Source organism: Hylobates moloch, unplaced genomic scaffold (genome assembly GCF_009828535.3).
Source record: "Hylobates moloch isolate HMO894 unplaced genomic scaffold, HMol_V3 SCAFFOLD_1, whole genome shotgun sequence".
In the NCBI taxonomy this organism is placed as follows: Eukaryota; Metazoa; Chordata; class Mammalia; order Primates; family Hylobatidae; genus Hylobates; species Hylobates moloch.
This window is the reverse complement of record NW_026652276.1, coordinates 162,202,638-162,219,212: the sequence shown is the minus strand read 5'-3', so window position 1 is coordinate 162,219,212 and position 16,575 is coordinate 162,202,638. Positions and strand designations below refer to the sequence as shown.

Genomic DNA, 16,575 nt, shown 5'->3' with positions numbered 1-16,575 from the left:
TGATTTGAAGAAATCTCAGTAATTTTATCTGCTAAAGAGTGTGAGAGAATATTGTTTCAGTTAAAAATACTTTCCACAATTTCACTTGGTTTCACCAATTTCGATTGGTTTTAAATCATTAGGATGTCTAAGTAAACTATTGATTTCTTCCACAGGTCTAGTACATTAGGTTCCTCTGCTTTACCTTGCCATCTTTAATGTTTGTATTCTTTTAAAATTAGCTTGTCCTATAATTTATAAATATGTAAATACTGTATGCTAGCAATGTGCTGTTTATTAACCATGCGTGTTTCCACTACTTTTTTAGGGTCCTGGTTGCTGTTCTGATCTTGCAGTTTCTTTTCACTATGTTGATTCTACAACTATGTATGAGTTAGAATACCTCGTTTATCATCTTCGTCCATATGGTTATTTATACAGATATCAACCTACCTTACCTGAAGATATACTAAAGGAAATTAGTCAAGCAAACAAAAATGAAGTTACAAAAGTGAAGTTAGGAAACCCTTGAAAGAAAATCATGAATGAACAAAGGTAAAATGTCTAGCATTGCACTGAAAAAGGACTTCTACATTTCTGACATAGAACACTGGAATCCCAGTGAGGAATTCTAAGTGAACATTCCTTATAGAAACCTTTCACATGAATGACTATAAACTGAAGCTTTAAATGAGCTGTGAAGTCTGTTAAAATGTGTTTTGATACAGTAATATATAAATCTATCTATATATATGAAGAACTTGTGTTTTTTAAATGGTGGCCAGGTAGAGGAACTAGAAAAGAGATTTTGTTGCCTGTTTTCTGACCATCTGTATTACTGTCACTGAGAAACTAAAATAGTTAAATTTACTAAAACTACACTGCACCATGTTAGTAATAAACAGATCTGCCTTAAAGAAAATTTTAGAAAGAAATATTGTTGCTCAGTGTTGTTAATACAGCTCAAGAATTGAGTTTATATTTGCAGTATGATATAAGTGATCCCCCCCACCCCACACACACACACACACACACACACACACACACACACACGGAGTTTTTGTCTAATGAAAATGTTGCTGTGATTATTTATAATTGGTAGTATTTCTTCCAGAAAAAGCTAAAATAAGACTGGCACTTATCCTGAAGTGCATTAATAAAACCACACTTTAAAATTATCATGGGCCTTGACTATATTATATACTTGATTCTAATTAGTAATCTTTTACGCAATCTCTGTTGTCTCTTTTCTAAATATGTTTAGCCACTCTTGAATACCATTCTCCACTATTAACATTAATTTACTCAAACCGTTCATAGCATTCTGTAAACATGTATTTTACATATTTGTTCCCAAATTTACCCATTGTTAATTATGGGTAATAATAAATTTAATGCTATTTCAGGATGCTTTTCTTATAACAGTGCCACTCTCAGGAATTACTAAGTGACATTTTAAATTGATTATTTTAAACTCTTTCCAACTACATAGTTATGGTTTATTTCATTCTCATCCTGTTGGGATGAGAACTTGTTTGTGCCTTTCATAACTTGTTTAAAGCAGAGTTTTAAAATTAATTTATAGGATCTGAGGTGGCTATTAGTTACAGTGTTAAGATTAGAATGCAAGATTTTGATGAGGATTAAAAACAATAGAAAATGCAGAGTGCTTAAACAAAAATGTTATGTATTGAACGAGTAGATACTTAATTTATAAATAACAGTCTGAAGGTTGATGCTATTTTGGGATAATTGTTTTGCTAATGGATAATTCTAACAACCCAGAATACCTAGTCAAGGCTGTCATCAAAAACATTCACAAATGTTTCATTCTATTTTTAGTGACTCTGTTTAAAGAGTTTCTGAAAGGAAAGAAATTTTTTATTTTTATTATCTTTAGCAGAACCGAGTGTGTCATAGCAGAATATTTTACAGACTTTCTATGAGATTATTTTTATGGTACAAAATATTTACATTTCCCTTATGTTTATCATTTTGCCAATTTTACATGGCTGTCATGCCACTGACTCTGCTATTTAGCTAGGTAATTTCTTTTTTCGGAGACCGTCTCACTCTATCCCCGAGGCTGGAGTGCAGTGGTGTGATTCTCCTGCCTCAGCCTCCCGAGTAGCTGGGATTACAGGCACGTGCCGCCAGGCCCCGCCAGTTTTCATATTTTTAGTAGAGACAGGGTTTTGCCGTGTTGGCCAGGCTAGTCTTGAACTCCTGACCTCAGGTGATCCACCCGCCTCGGCCTCCCAAAGTGCTGGGATTACCAGCATGAGTCACAGCGCCCGGCTAAGTAATTTCTGTTTATTGTGCCAAAACATGTCAAAATCATGACCTCTTTGAATGGTATATTTGAGAGGATGTTCATTTCATTGGCTAACCATGGACTACTCTGTCCACATAGTGAAAACATGCACCAGTTTTTACCTATTATCATGGTAGTATCATCTGCCAGAATTTCAAGGCATTCATTTTATTCTTTGAACAACTCTTCACCATGGTGTGGACATGAATTTTCATATGTGTTACTTGACTAGAAGTATAAATGGTTTACTATAAATATCCAAAAACCTTAAGATTTGCTCATAGGAAATGAATGTGGTGATGAATCCTGGGCTCTAGAGTCAGACTTGCTTGGGTTTAAATTCTTGCTCCAACACTTACTGTTTTTGTAACCTTGAGCAATTTTACTTAATCTCTCTGTGTCTCAATCTCCTCATCTGTAAATTAGGGATGATAATACTACCTACCTCACAAGATTTTTATGAGGATTAAATAAATGTAAGGTTCTTAGAACATTGTCTGTCCCAGAATAGGGGGCAATAAATAGAAGATTGTATTATTATTCTGTTACCTTGGAGTGTAAGTACTGCGTTTAAGTGAATGAAAAATTTGCTTTGACCAGATACTGAAGGAAATAAATAATAGCTAGTATTTATCAAGTGCCAACTGTATGCTAGGTACTGCGCTTAGATAATCTGTGTATAATAGTGTTAATCCTCAAAATTTGGGTGTTATTCCCATATTATAGATAAGGAAACTGAGGCTCAGAGAATTAAAGTAACTTTGTCACTGTCAAAAAGCTAGTAAGTAACAGAGGTAGGATTTATATTCAAACGCTGTGTGTTCATTTGAACCGTATCAGGCTTGGGGCTATTCATTTAGCATTATTTCTGTTTTTATATATATGATATGTGATATCTGATACATTGGCCAGTAATAGTCAAATTAACCAAGCCAAATTGTCACAGTGATTCTTAAACTGTGGTTCTCACACTTGCCCAGGATGTTGTTAAATGCAGATATGAAGACCCCAATCTCAGAAATTCTAATTTAAGCATGGGGCCCAAGAGTATGCATTCTTACCAGATACCCTAGGGCAGTGATTGTCAAAAGTGTGGTCCCAACAAACAGCATTAACATCACCTGGGAACTTGTTGCAAATGCAGCCTTTCTCAGGGCCCCATCTCAGATCTACTAAATCAGATACTCTAGGGGCAGGGGCAGGGGCTAGCAGTTGTGTTCAAGCAAACTCTGCAGGTGTCTTTCTTATCCTAGTTTGAGAACCAATACCCAACAACCTACATGATTTTGGTGCAGATAGTGTTTGAAACACACTGAAGATTACTGCCCCATTACCAAGACATTTTTCAAAAAGCATGTTTTAAATCAGTGTAGTCTAGGATCACACTATATTAAATATAAAATAAAGATAACTTAAAGGATCATTGGATCATTCATTCTGGCCAAATTTTTAGCTTCTCCAAAGTGATTAACATCAGGGCCCACAATAAAATCTGTAATTCTCCAAGTTTAGTAATTTTATATTGAGGCAGGAAGGGTTCATTAAGTACTAATAAATATAATTTATTAAAAGCATACATAAGTGTCATCAAAAAGGTCCATAATTGTTAGTAAAAAAAATTAAATTGAAGTAGTAAATGCTATTTTATAACATACATTTTTCTGCTAATTCATTGTTTTGTGTGACCTAATAAAGCAAAAGAAAAACAAAAAAGCAATTCTCCAAGTACTTCATAGAGCACATAAAACCAGATTTCATGATGATGATGTATTCACTGTCTTTTAGATTAAGATCTCTGTTATTTGGTAAATGATTTTAGTATGGTTTCAAAACATAAGGCTTTTGATGTCTTATGTTCTCTAATAATGGTATGCTTGTATTTTCTAGTGGAAAGTTCATAGATAAAACAGACTTTTGTCCCAGCTTGCTTTCAAATATAAATTTCAGAGGAGTTTTTCTTACTGTAATGAGGTATGAAAATAAATCACTGATCGGCTCTTAATATTTTTTGAATATGGAGTTGGATTTGAGCAGTAAATTTGCTAACTGGTTATTTTCACAATTTTCTTGAGTATTAATTTTTCACTTCTTTGAGACTGTCAAACTACAGTTATTACCAGGTTGATGCACTGTTGTACCTGAAAGAATCCCTTGATTAAATTATATCTAGCATTTTATTTGCCATTTAAATTTTCAGGTCATTAGACTATAATTCTTTGACAGTTTCTGCCTGGTGTTTATTGCCCTTCTTTATTTGCTTTATTACTAACTTCCATTTTCTAGTTACTCTTAAATGCTGCCTTCACAGGGTTAATCTGGCTGTTAATAGTGATTAGAATTTTTATTACTTAATTGATCATTTTAAACCTACTAACTAGGGTTCCCTATGAAATTGAAAGTAAAAGTCTAAGAATAATGCCTGCTGGCTCTGCCTACTTAAAAATCTATAATTTTAAATTAATTCTACATCTACAATTATTAAAGGAAGTAACGTTATTTGGATTCTTCCACTCACCCTTTTCCCAAAAACAACAACAAAAAACAAAACTCATTTTCTTTATTTTTCTACTTTATAATAGGCCTGACAGAAACATACTGAAGCAATCTGGGAGACAACCTGTGATAGTTTAAAAAATGTGTTTACATATAAGATTTGAAATGAAAACTTTAATGCAGGCTAGAATAAGGAATTTTACAAATTCTCTTTAGAGAAACCAACTTTAAAGTTTTAGAGTTGAATTTTGCTCTATCTCAACTCCCTTACCTCTCTAGTTTTCAGTTCATATTAATAACTTTGCAGGGCCCTGCAAATTAATAATCTACATGAAGTACATTATTAGAGGGAAACTAATCTTACTGCTAAGCAGTGTGTTGTACTACATAGTGAATGTTGGTGTTTTGGAATTTAAAAATTATTTAAGGTAATGGTGTTATGAATGGTTTAAAAATGTCTGGTGACTTGCTTATTTTAAGTGATCACCATTAAGTCAGAAAAATGTATTTTTAAATGTTTCTTGAAGTGCCTTTTGAACATTTTTAAACAGCGGATTTAAATAATGCATAAAATAAATTGCCATGTTCAAAGTTGTTTCATCTGATTATTTTTAACCAATATAAAAGTTGTGAGATAAATGTTGTCTTTTATGGGTAGTTTGGGGTTATTTTTCCAAAAGTTTAAAATTGTTTTCCCATCAAAGCTATTTAGTTTGAATAGGCTTACATAAGTTTTACTGCAATATATATTATTTACTTTAAAGCAAAATAAATTCCACCTCTGACTGAGAATAATGTACTGTAAAAAAAATTAGAAACACTGTAGTCCAGGTAAGTGTGTCTAGATGGGTGGGGGCGGAGGAGGGGAGAGAATCTCATATATTTAGAGAGAGATTGCTTCTGTGCTCCTTGGTATAGTTTGATCTATCTCATACACTGAGAAATTAGTTTATTCAACAAATACTTATGCCAGGCATCTGCTAGAAATACAGTGGTGAGCAAGACATACAGGATGTCTTAATTCTAGAGTTAGAAAATAAGCTAGTAGATGAATAAACAAAGTATTTCAGAGATTGGCATTAGGAAAATAAAAATATCAGAACAATTTTCTGGATGGGGGTATTAAGGAAGACTAGGAAGTAACATTTGAACAGAGACTTGAATGTTGAATAACAGACACTTTATATACTTCAGAAGTTACTTTTATCTATGAAATTATTTGCTCCAACTATGTGTTTTAAAAAAAAAGTTTCCACCCTTGCTTAATCATGCTGTGGGTATATGTGAAGGCTTACTGAAATGTAAACTATAGGCTAAAAAACTTTTGTGTTTTTAGGCATACTTCATCCAGAGCTCAGGTCTATTGATAGATTTGTCTGGGAGTTTCAGGATATGAATAAAAACAGACCTAGTGTTTTATCTCTTCCTAGGCAAACAGTTACAAATTCCATAAGGCCCTTGAGTCTAGCCTGTATGTCTTGATTTTTCAGTAATCTGCTACCTAGTATGTTCTTTAGTAGCATGTGTGTGTGCACACGCAAGCATGCATACACACTGTTATTTGGATTAGACAGCTTTAGAAAAGCTGAGGAGATAAATACCACTTCATACTACTTTAGTAGTAGAGTTGTATAATTTAACATATTCAGACAGCTAAATATTTTCCAACTAGCTGTACTGATAATTGTTAAGTCATTGGAAAGTAGATATATTTACCTAAATATATACCATTAAACCTATTTTAAGTTTTCCAAAGTTATGACTTCATAATACTGGAAAGGATACAAGAAGATTCTTGCTGAATTTATCTCCTTGTTAAAGGGAAGTACTCTGCAGAGCTCAACATAATTTTTGTCTTAAAGTCTAATAATGCTGACAGTATTTATTGTTCAAGGGAAATTTTTTTAGTGGTTAAGAATGAATGAACATTTAACTAAAGTTGAATAAGTTCGGCAACATTGGCACTCTCCAGATACATCTGTATTAGTAAAACAGAAGTGAACTTTGTTTTGCCATGAGTTTATTACTCATGAACGCATTTTGTATTGCTGCCTAGAACTTAAAACTGTCTCTGTGTTGCATTTCTTCGTGTTGCATTTCTTCTACCAAATGTGCTGGTGTTTCTTGTATTGTTATCAATATTGCTTTTCTCCGGGACTGAAAATTTGTCCAAGGCGTTATATACTTTCTTATATATTGCCCCTATATAGTGCAGTTGAATACAACAGCTTACTTTGAAATAACAAAATACTCATTTTTTAAAAAATGAGATTCAATCCTAGAACTTAGGCTCTTTGGCTTTTCTAATGAATGCCCAGTGAAAGATTAACAGTACTTCTTCATTTCTAGAACTGCTGAATGATGTGCTGTCATAGAACTAATTTGGGAACAGTGTCTTCATTTTTACAACTAATCAGGTTTTGACTTTCGTAAGCTTCAATTTTTTTTTCATAGAACTACCTAAACTGCATTGTCTCCCCTTCTATAACTCTAACAGTTCATTCTCATTAATTTTCTTGTCTAATTGTTAGATTGTGGAAAGGTGGTGATAAAATCCAGAACATAGGTTTAGAAGAGAAGTAATATTCAACTTTTCCTTTAGTTCTACACATGACTGTCTTCCTTGTTTTTATACTTTTTGGTGGGGTGTGGGTAGGTGAGTGTGGGTGTGTATATGTCAGAGACAGAAAGAAAAAGGATGGTTATTATATTTTAATAACTGGATTTTTAATGTAATTGAAGTATTAAAACTACTGCATTTTCATGTTGATTAGGTTTATGTAATAAGCGGTTTATTTGATGAAATGAAGGTAAATATGTGTTTAGAATAATTGGCCACAGAGAGAATTCCTGATTTTTAAAGTAATTTTTACAAACCTACTTGCCTGACTGAATTTCTCTCTTTTTTTGGCCTTTGAATTTATAGCTCTTGGAACCTTCTCCTACTCATCTCTCCTTCCATGTTTTTTTCTTTTACCCTTTCTTTTTCTTCTAATTGGCAGCAGCAAGTCTTTAGTTTCTTAAGACTTTTTATTGCCCCCATTCTTTTTTTTTTTTTTTTTTTTTTTAAGTAGGGACAGGGTCTTACTGTGTTGCCCAGGCTGGTCTTTAAACAGTTTGGCCTCCCAGAGTGTTGGGATTATATGCATGAGCCACCATGCCCGGCTACCTCTATTTTCTATCAAAATGGATGTGTTTAAGACTTTTTAAAAAATTGTGTATCTTTTGTGAACCTCAGTTCCCTCTCACCAGCCTAGAAGTTGCTGAAGGAAGAGATAGCACTCAGAGAATTGATGCCCGCATTATCCTGCAGTTTCCTCTTTCGTAAGGAAATGTTTCCTTCTAGAACCTACTCAGTGAAAATATGGGTGCTTAAATACCTGGAAACCAGTGGGGAGAAAAACTTAACCTTTATAGATAAAAGATTTCAGTGTTCAGTATTAAGGCAGTCCTCTCTCACATCTTAAAAATGGTCACTATGACCTATTGAATAAAATGAATATAACCTCAGATTATGTGACCTTCCACAGCCTGACTCTAGCATGTATCCCCTTTTTAAATAATTGCTATTCCTTACCTAAACTCCAGACAAATTTAGCTCCAAATCATTTAACCAACATTTGAGTGCCTACTGAAAGTATTGAGCTAGATAATAGGGATAAAATGGCAAATTATATTTGTGGCCGTCAAGGAACTCACCTTCTATTAGAAGCAAAGTACCCAAAAAAGTAGTTGTGTGCAGTAGAGTTATACTCTCAGGCAATGTGCTAATTGTTTTACATTGCATTATCCCATTTAATTCTTATTACAGTCCTGGTGGATGGACTCTACTATCCACCGTTTCAGGCATCTACTGGGGATCTCGGTATGTATCCCCCCATGGTTAAGGGGGAACTACTGTATTTTGTTAACCTCCAGCACTTTACAAAAAAGAGGAACTGAAAGTACCAGATGTTACATAGAAGAAAGAATAGAGTGTGAAGCAAGAGACTCTTCTTGAAAGGGGCCATTTAAATCGTTTCATTTCCATATGCAGCCGTAACCGTGTAAAAACTTCCATCCACATCATTCAATGGCTTTTATACTCTTAATTCATATTGCTAAGAAAACTTCTGGCTTATTCTTCTTGTTAAAGTTTATGAAGTATCCTGATACCGGGGCGGGGTGGGGGAATGCCATTTCTATGACATAAGCCCATTAACCCATCCAAATTGTCAGAATCAAGAGGAGGTGTTTGAGAAATTGTTTCCTCTTTTTAAACATTTAACATTTTTCTTTTGTGTTAGTTTTTCTTCAAAACTTACAAAAAAGTATTCATCATTATATCTTGTGTATTTACTACCAACTTTTACTAAATAAGTCATCTTTCCATAAAAAAAGTGATAAGCTCCATTATTTAAAAAAAAACTTAAACATTCATTAAAGATGGCCATTTCAAAGACAAAAATTTTAAAAGGACCCCAAACCCCACCATCCCCCAAAGTAGGTCCAATTAATGCATAACTATAAATTGGATAGTAAGCTAAATAGATAGAAATGGTTTTATAAAAGTGAGATCGTGTAACAAATGCTAATTTTAATATTATAATTTTAAAAAAATACAGTTGCTCTTGATCTGGCCAAAATCTGCAAATTGTCCTGGGAGCAGGGAGAGGGGGTTGTCATCTTAGCAGCAACAAAATTAAGTGATTTCTTTGGGAGGGGGAGATGGAGAGAGGAAGAACAGACTGGACTTAGGCTTCTCTGTGGCAACATTCAGTGCTAAAGCAGAGTGAAACAAAGTCTACCAGATTCTTGGGGGAGGAAGAAGCCAAGTGATTTCAAATGTAAGGGTAAATTGAAAGAGTCAGGGTGGACACTTCTTGAAAAATCTAGATGATGAAGCCCATCTAAAGAGATGAATGGACAAACATTGAGACAGGACTGATGGTGGTTAATTATTTAACTATGTAGTTATAGAATTATTTAAATAAGACTATAGAAGCATATTGAAATGTTATAAATCTTGATATAGAAAAGATGATTAACAAGTTAGAAAATAGAATATCAAAGACAAGGTAAGAGGTAATATATACATGCCCTAATTGGTTTTACTTTTCAGAATAGAAATTTTGTAAAATTGATAATATATCAAGAAATAGGGATGTAATATATTCTGAATAGTTAATGAAGGTAATCACCAAAACTCTAAGCCTGATAACTTTTAAAATGAAAACACAAAATTAAAGATAACACAGGCCATATAAGAAAGCTAAAGCGGGAATTTAAAATAGAAAGATGACAGAATTAAGACCAAACATAGATATGATATCAAATAAGGATAAATATGATTTAACTTATAAATGTATGAATATATAAAAACTGTTGGCAGTACCTTTGGGGAAGGGTACTAGGATTGGAAAGAAATTCAATAATTCACTGTTTTCCTTTCTGAACTTTTAAAAAATCATGTTTATGTTGTCATAGTTTAGAGAACTAAAGTGGGGAAAAAAAGCTGTTGGCCCTGGCTCCCTAGGGTTTTTACAACTAGTGGTGAAGAATGTCCACAGACATTCTTAAGCAGCAGTAGAGGTAAGCAGGTACACACATGAGCTGGAAAGATCTCAAAGCTGATTTGGATTCTTTTATCTTGCCATAAGAAATTACTTTCTTCAATCAAGGGTATAAAGACTGCTGAACTAGTTCATAATGAGGGTAGATGAAGGAGGTATCCATCTTAAAGAGTGGTAAATAGTTGACCCATACAAAGGACCAGCAGCCTCATGTGGACCCATCTTAGCATCCTTCTCAGGATCCTACTCCAAGGGTGAAGAGTACTCAGAAGTTACTATTTATTCTCAAAGCCTTGTGTCAGATTATTTTCATATCTTTCTTAGATCTGTTCTGGCTTAAGTCTTACTCTCTTATTCATGGAAATAGAAGACATTGAGCCCTTTCCCACATAAAAATATAGGACTACTGATTTCTAGAGCTTAAAGATGTTCTAACACCTCGTTTGAAAGATTCAGAAACAGATCTAGAGATGTTAAAGTTTAGAAAAATGACACAAATAATGCCAGAAGTGGCAACTCAATTTTCCTGACCCCCAGGTTAGTGGTCTTTGTACTAAATGCAATTTCTTATCTTCACTGAACAACCTGAGCTATGTACTTTTTTTAACAAAATTTTTTGTGGGTACATAGTAGGTGTACATATTTATAGGGTACATGAGACACTTTGATACAGCCATGCAATAAGTAATAATCACATCATGGAAAATGGAGTATCCATCCCCTCAAATATTTATCATTTGTGTTATAAACAATCCAATTTATACTCTTTTAGTTATTTTTAAATATACAATTAAATTACTGACTATAGTCACCCTATTGTGCTATCAAATACTAGATCTTGTTCATTCTTTCTGTTTTTCTTTGACCCATTATACTGCTAGATAGAACTCACATATTTGGTCCCTGCCTTTTCCCACCATTTGCAAATAGATCCTAGGCATGATCCTAATAGTTGCCAGACACTGTTATCAGAGATCATATCTGTCTTGTTTCCAATTGTGTCTGGGACATAATAGGATTTTTTTTTTTTTTTTAAATAACAAAGCCACGTGTAGTGCTGCATGCCTGTTGTGCTAGCTACCCAGGAGGCTGAAGCTCAGGAGTTCAAGTCCACCCTGGGCAACAAGACTCCATCTCTACAACAAAAAAGTTTAAAAAGATTACTATACATTGTATGTATCAAAATATTACTCTCTCCCCCATAAATATGTACATTATATATCAATTAAAAGGAAATAAATGGTGAGCATCCTTTCACTATGAAGAAAAGTTCTCCATATGCCCCCTACTTTCTTCTGTTTCATTTTTAAGGAGACCTCTAAACAAAATGCTTTTCTCATGGATATGGAGGGACCCCTAAACAGGTTTTCTACTTAAGAAAATCTTGATTTGAACTCCACATATCATACACCATCGGGTAAAAAGCCTCACATTTATATTGGAGAATATAGTCCGGAAAAAGAACAAAACCTCAAGTGTGGGGAGAAGATTGTGTTTATTTGCCGTTAGGGAGGAGAGCTCAGGTTCCTTTTCTCTACAGTGACCATTAGACATTCCAAAGCACTGTCACTTGGTGTATCTCAGTGCTCTTGGTTGCTGAAGCAACAAGTGGTCTGTGATGACAAAAAAAAGGTAGGATCGTTCCTAACACTGGTAAGGAGAAAACTGTGTCGAGTTAATAATTAATTTACATTTCAAGTTACAAGTTTTCTATCCTAACATCCAAAAGAAGCAACAGCTCTTTTTTTTCCTCCAGTCATTAAATCACCCATCCAACAAACTTTTACCAGGCTCATGGTTTGTCAACTATAGAAGAGAAAGGAGGACGAAACCTGTGGTTAAGGCTTGCCTGAAGGATCTCACATTTGAGTTGGGGGCTGACATGCCAGTGAACAAATAGCCTCCTCAGGACTATGATAGAGGTATTTACAAAGAACTATAGGAGGACTGTATATTAAGTGTTTAGGGATCTGAGAAGTTTCAAAGAAATTGTGGCATTTGAACTAGATTTAAAGAATAAGGCTCAGGTACAACTTCATGTGAAAGAGTCGATATATTCACAAATTTGCTAAAGCCCAGTTAACTTCATTCTTCTGGAGTTCCAGTTTTTTCCCAAGTGCAGTCAGTGTACCATTTTTTCTGAGACCCAGAGCCATTTTCTTTCATTGGCATGTTTTTAGATTTATTTTTCAATAATTCCAGTACCCCTGAAGTTTCCTTCCTTAGATCTTGAAGAAATATATTCAAGTTGGGCATTACTGCATGGTTTGAGGATAATGTCTTTCCTGTTAAAAATCTTTTTAAGTTTTTATGCAAAGGTAATATATGCATTTGGTAAAAGAGAATGAATATAAAATGAAAAACAATAATCTACTACAGCCCCACCCAGCAGTCCTTTTGTCCAGCCATAAACAGAAAATAACAGAACTGTACTCATTTCCAAACTAAACACATCATTCTGCTCCTTGCCTTTTCTGCTTACTGTTTAATAACTTAGAGATAATTCTTTTTAATAGTTACCTAGATCTCTGCCTGGATGTGCCATAATTTTTTACCCATTCCTCTATTGATAATTGAGTTGGATACTTTTAATTATTGCTGCACTGAACATCCTTGAAATGATTGTGTGAAATGACAGCCATAGGATAAGTTCCTAGCAAGGAATTGCTGAGATAAAGAATGTATGCATTTAAATATTCATAGATACTGCCAAATTGCCTTCTTAAACTGTACTACCTTATACTGCCACTCAACATTTGTGAGTATATTTTCCTGCCCCTTTTACCAAAGTTTTTCATTATTAAACTTACTAGTTTTATCACTGCATTATTATCTGATAATTGTTGATTTGTACTTAAGGTTTGAGTGTTTTTTTAATACATTGGTAATTTGCATTTCATCTTAGCCAGTTTTTAATATTGAATTACTAGGGTTTTTAAAAATTTTTATAAACTCTGAATATTGGCTTAGTTTATATGTATTAGAACTGTTATGATTATTTCGTACTTAAGTTGTTTTTTTCCCACACAAACCAATTAATCTTTCCTTAGGGCTACTGAATTGTGTGTCTTGCTCACACCAAGGTTTATTTATAATATGCTTATGTTTTCCTCTTTCTTTCATAGTTTCATTTTTTGTAGTTATATTTTTGATCCCTCCAGAATTTATTTTCTTATATGGAGTGAGGTAGGAAAATGGCTACCCATTTGTTAATACACTTTATTTGACGATCCTTTCTTTCAACATTTATTTTAAATCACCATTACCACATGATATTTCATTATCGGTTTGTGTATAAACTGTATTCTGGTCTGCTTATCTGCCTATTTCCTCTGCAGTACATTGTTTTAATGATTTTAGATTCATAACACTTAATAACTGACAGAATGAATTACCTACTTAAATATTTTGTACAGACACTGTGGTGGATTCTGCTACATATCATTGGCATTATGCCATGAATCCTTTCCAGCATTACTGGCAGAAATAGCCACCCTTAAAATATTCCCCTCATGATCCTCAGCGGTTCCCAGGGTACAGTGTCATGTGTACCCAGAAATGGGTTGCCCTCTTGCCCATTCCTGGGCTGCCTCCTAGGGACAGTGACTCCAGTTAACTTGCTGCTTCAGTGGGCACTACCATCTTCTGCTGGTGTGACTTCTATCATCTTGTTTGACCCTGGGGAAAAGACTTATTTTCCTCTTTGTTGCCCACAGTAGAGACCAGACTTTCCTGACTGTTCCAGAATAATGAAAGAAAGGGTCCAGATAGTACTTTATGAGAGCAGCCAAGCTCCAGTGGAATCCTCTCCACCCTTACCAGGCTAGTGCTCTGCCCTCTTTGCTATCTGTTTCCAGGTCACCAAAGGTAGTTCAGCTACCCCACTAGAAACCTTCAGTTATCAGCACTTCTTTAGAATTGGAGCCAAATTGACATCTGCACTAAAAGAAATGAGGAAGGTTTCCCCTCACCTAACACTCTGGACACCCTCCTCCCAAAATTCCTCCTGAACCAACCTCTTCCCTGGGAAACTGACAGTGAGAACATTTAGTCTTTTCAGTGGAAATTACACCTTTACTCAGAGAAATGTGGTCTGGATTTTGGATTTGCAGCCCCAATAAGAAAATTGCCTAATGATCTGGTATCAGTTAGTACAATCAGGCCCTTCATATCTGTGGGTTCTACATCCATGAATTCAGCCTATCGTGGATCAAAAATATTCAATAAAAAATAATATGACAAAAATATAAACAATACAGTATAACTGTTATTTCCATAGCATTCATATTAGGTATTATAGAGATGATTTAAAGTATGCAAGAGGATAAGCATAGGTTATATGCAAATACTATACCATTTTATATAAGAGATTTAAACATCCATGGATTTTGGTATCAGAGGGGGTCCTGGAACCAGTACCCCAAGGATACTGAGGGACAACTGTCTATTTCGCAGTCTGTATTGTTTTTACAAGTGGGGCAGCAACAACCAAACCCAAATGAGGCTGCATCAGGCTCAGCCCTGTTCCTATTTTGTCTCCCTGCACTAAGGGTTTCAGGCATATCTTAGGGCTGTGGTCAGCTTGTTACATGAATCAGCCTTGAAACCTAACAGAATGTTACTTTACAATTTCCTCTTATTATGTTCCTTTTTAATGTAAGCTACTTCCAAATCGATCTTCATCCTTTTCAAAATACCAAATTTTGGAAATGGAAAGGGGAAAGGAATGGGGGAAATACTAAGTGAAATCACCTGTATTTTCTTCGGGACCCTAACTTAGACATGACCAGCTATTTCTGAGATTCTTAAGTAAACAGTGCGTTTTCTTTCTGAAAGTCTGACAGTCTTTGCCATGTCAGGCTCTTTATTTCATGTCTTATACTTAGACCCACTCAGCCTACTTGGACAAATGCTCAAATAAATTGACCAAATGAAAAACGTGTTCAGAGGTTGAATGACTCAGAGTGAGAACAAGTGAAGCAGAACTGAGTGGTGGAACTTAACCTGCTTCTGAAGTTTCGAAACACATGAAGTCTAGTCTTCCTGTATGTTAATAATATACAGACTTAGAGGGTGGAAAGAGATAAACTGTTATGTGCTCATAAAATCAATTTATAAGTGACCTCATAGGGTCAATCACCTCAAGATAATATAAATTCATGATTTAATATATTAATGTGACCTTTGCTCTGTATTAATCAGTATAAATTTATAATTCAGTAGTCTACAAACACTAAACTTAGAGAATATTTTCTGAATTTGCTCTTTGATTACTCCACGTCTCTGCATAGAATTTTCTGATACTCATCAGGATGGGTTTATGAAGGGTTTTCTTTCTTCCTCTTCACATCTAAATGATACAAATTTACCCAAACTTCCTGTTGCTTCTGAAACTGAAGCAAGAGAAGCAAGGGAAATTGAAACTGAAAATGTGAACCAGCAACTTTACCCAGAAGCACAGTTGTTGGCATCAATGAGATTATTTTTTAATGAAATTAAAGAAAGTAGAGGTTTCAACTGACACTGTTTTTCTCCAGACTCTCTACTATGCGGCAGGGTGGTAGTTGGTTCCTCTCAACGGAGCTAAAAATTAACCTCATCCTATGGCATGATGTATTAAAATCAGGAGTGTTTGGCCGGGCGTGGTGGCTCATGCTTGTAATCCCAGCACTTTGGGAGGCCGAGATGGGCAGATCACGAGGTCAGGAGAACAAGACCATCCTGGCTAACACGGTGAAACCCCGTCTCTACTAAAAATACAGAAAAAAAAAAAAAAATTAGCCGGGCGCGGTGGCGGGCGCCTGTAGTCCGTTAGGAGGCTGAGGCAGGAGAATGGCGCAAATCTGGGTGGCGGAGCTTGCAGTGAGCCGAGATCACGCCACTGCACTCCAGCATGGGCGACAGAGCAAGACTCTGTCTCAAAAAAAAAAAAAATAAACAAATAAATAATAAAATAAAATCAGGAGTGTTCATGGTAACTTTCTCTTTCACCTCTCCAACAGGTAATTTCTCTCAAGATCCAACCCAAGCTATTCTGTATACACAAGGTCAGCAAACATTTGATTCATTTTGTCAGTTTTAATATAAATCAAAATCACACCCAGGAGGCTGGGGTGTGGTAAAACAGACATCAAATCCCCTATTGCCCTAATAGCCAGTCAGTCACCCCCCTCTTTCATATGGGAAAGAACACCGGAAGCAATTTGACAAGTAACAATCAGGCTTCTAGAGCCATGG

The 16,575-nt window shown here is 35.0% G+C and overlaps 1 protein-coding gene across 12 annotated transcripts in view; it reads left to right on the top strand.

Moving 5' to 3' along the window:
- C1GALT1 (core 1 synthase, glycoprotein-N-acetylgalactosamine 3-beta-galactosyltransferase 1) overlaps nt 1-16,575 on the top strand; it is a 120,721-nt gene that overhangs the window by 86,206 nt on the left and 17,940 nt on the right. For 9 of the 12 annotated variants that reach the window (XM_058446985.1, XM_032760881.2, XM_058446963.1 and 6 more), the window contains one exon: nt 308-5,559. In XM_058446985.1, the coding sequence (XP_058302968.1) occupies nt 308-511 (204 nt within the window). In that variant the 3' untranslated portion in view covers nt 512-5,559. Of the gene's footprint in view, nt 1-307; nt 5,560-16,575 lie in introns of those variants that run through there. The other 3 variants (XM_032760875.2, XM_032760880.2, XM_032760889.2) reach the window with 2 other exon arrangements.